This window comes from Rhinatrema bivittatum, chromosome 16 (genome assembly GCF_901001135.1).
Source record: "Rhinatrema bivittatum chromosome 16, aRhiBiv1.1, whole genome shotgun sequence".
In the NCBI taxonomy this organism is placed as follows: domain Eukaryota; kingdom Metazoa; phylum Chordata; class Amphibia; order Gymnophiona; family Rhinatrematidae; genus Rhinatrema; species Rhinatrema bivittatum.
This window is the reverse complement of record NC_042630.1, coordinates 13,297,336-13,298,917: the sequence shown is the minus strand read 5'-3', so window position 1 is coordinate 13,298,917 and position 1,582 is coordinate 13,297,336. Positions and strand designations below refer to the sequence as shown.

Below are 1,582 nucleotides of genomic sequence, written 5' to 3'. Positions count from 1 at the left end.
TTAAGTCTTCCTAGCAGGCCACCTCAGTTTCTTACTAATTTTGTCTTTAATGATCTGTTTAACTTTCTCATTTCTTAGAGTATAGATGAAAGGGTTTAGCAAGGGAACTACAATGGTACTTAATAAATCCACCATTTTATTCAGGTTTTTTATCTTAATGTGGGGTATCACATACGTGAAAATGCAACTTCCATAGTTCAATATAACAACAATGAGATGGGAAGCACAGGTGGAGAAGGCCTTCTGGCTCCTTCCAGTGGATGGCATACGCAGGATGGTGGAGATGATGCACATATAGGATATCAGGGTGATAAACAAAGAACTTAACAATGTAAATGAGGCAAGGATAAAAATAACCAATTTAAGAGTTTGGGTATCAGAACAAGCAATCTCCATCAAAGGCGCCGTGTCACAGTAGAAATGGTCTATGATATTAGGACCACAGAATGATAGCTGCATGAAAAAAATGGCAGGAATTATAATCAGCAGGAAAGAGGCTCCCCAACAGATGATGACAAGCCATAGGCAAACTCTACCGCTCATAATGGTCTCATAGTGCAGCGGACGGCAGATCGCCAGATAGCGATCATAGGACATGACTGCCAGGAGAATAAACTCTGCTTCTCCCAGGAAGAAATAAAAATAGATTTGTGTAAAACAAGCAGCAATGGAAATAGACTTTCTCTCTGACAAGGTGTCTAGCACCATCGTGGGGACGATGCAAGTGGTGACCCAGATATCAATGAAAGACAGGTTGCTGAGGAAGAAGTACATGGGTGTGTGAAGGTGGGAATCGATGTATACCAAGGCGATGATCAGACTGTTCCCAGTCAAGATTAATATGTAGATCAGGAGGAGAGCCAGGAAGGGCAGAATCTGAAGTTCAGAAGTGTGAGGGAACCCAAATCCCAGCAAAATGAACTCTGTCACCCTGCTTTTATTTCCAAGTCCCAAGTCTGAGATAATTTCCATCTGCAGAAACAAATATAAAATAAAGATTAATGTAGGACATGGAACTGCGCACAGAAAGAAAATAAATGTCTTTGGCCCATCCCACAGAATGTACTAGTTTTGGCTTGATTCTGCACAGTATGAAAGTCTTCTTCCTAGCTCAATTCCTTTCTCTTTTTCGAACTGTAAATCTAGTTTTCTTTCATCTAATATATTATATGTCTTATTATTTTTACAATAAATACTACTGGAACATTTAAGAAAGGAGTCAAAAATTGGCTCTTTCAACAAGCATTCTCTTAACTCTATAGTTCAAGTTCCTTGATTTAGTATTTTATTTTTTCTAATTGTTTTTTACATGTTTTCTAAAGAATTTGATGTATTTTTTCTTATTGTTTTTATATGTTTTTATTAAGAATTCTATGTGTTTTATGATTTCATGATTATAATTTTGCAATTCAAATGTATTTTAATTGTGTATTTGACATTTCATTGTAAACCGATGTGATGTTTCCTACGAACATCGGTATATAAAAACAAATAAAATCAATAAATAAATACAAATAACTATGTGGACACCTTTTTATTATGCTACTCTTAATTTAATGTTCTGTTGCTAATTTTCAGAATT

The 1,582-nt window shown here is 35.8% G+C and overlaps 1 protein-coding gene across 1 annotated transcript; it reads right to left on the bottom strand.

Moving 5' to 3' along the window:
• On the bottom strand, positions 1–972 carry LOC115077366 (olfactory receptor 6C76-like). The gene has a single exon (XM_029579661.1). The coding sequence runs from the start codon at positions 970–972 to the stop codon at positions 1–3; it is 972 nt and encodes a 323-aa protein (XP_029435521.1).
• Positions 973–1,582: the final 610 nt, after the last annotated feature.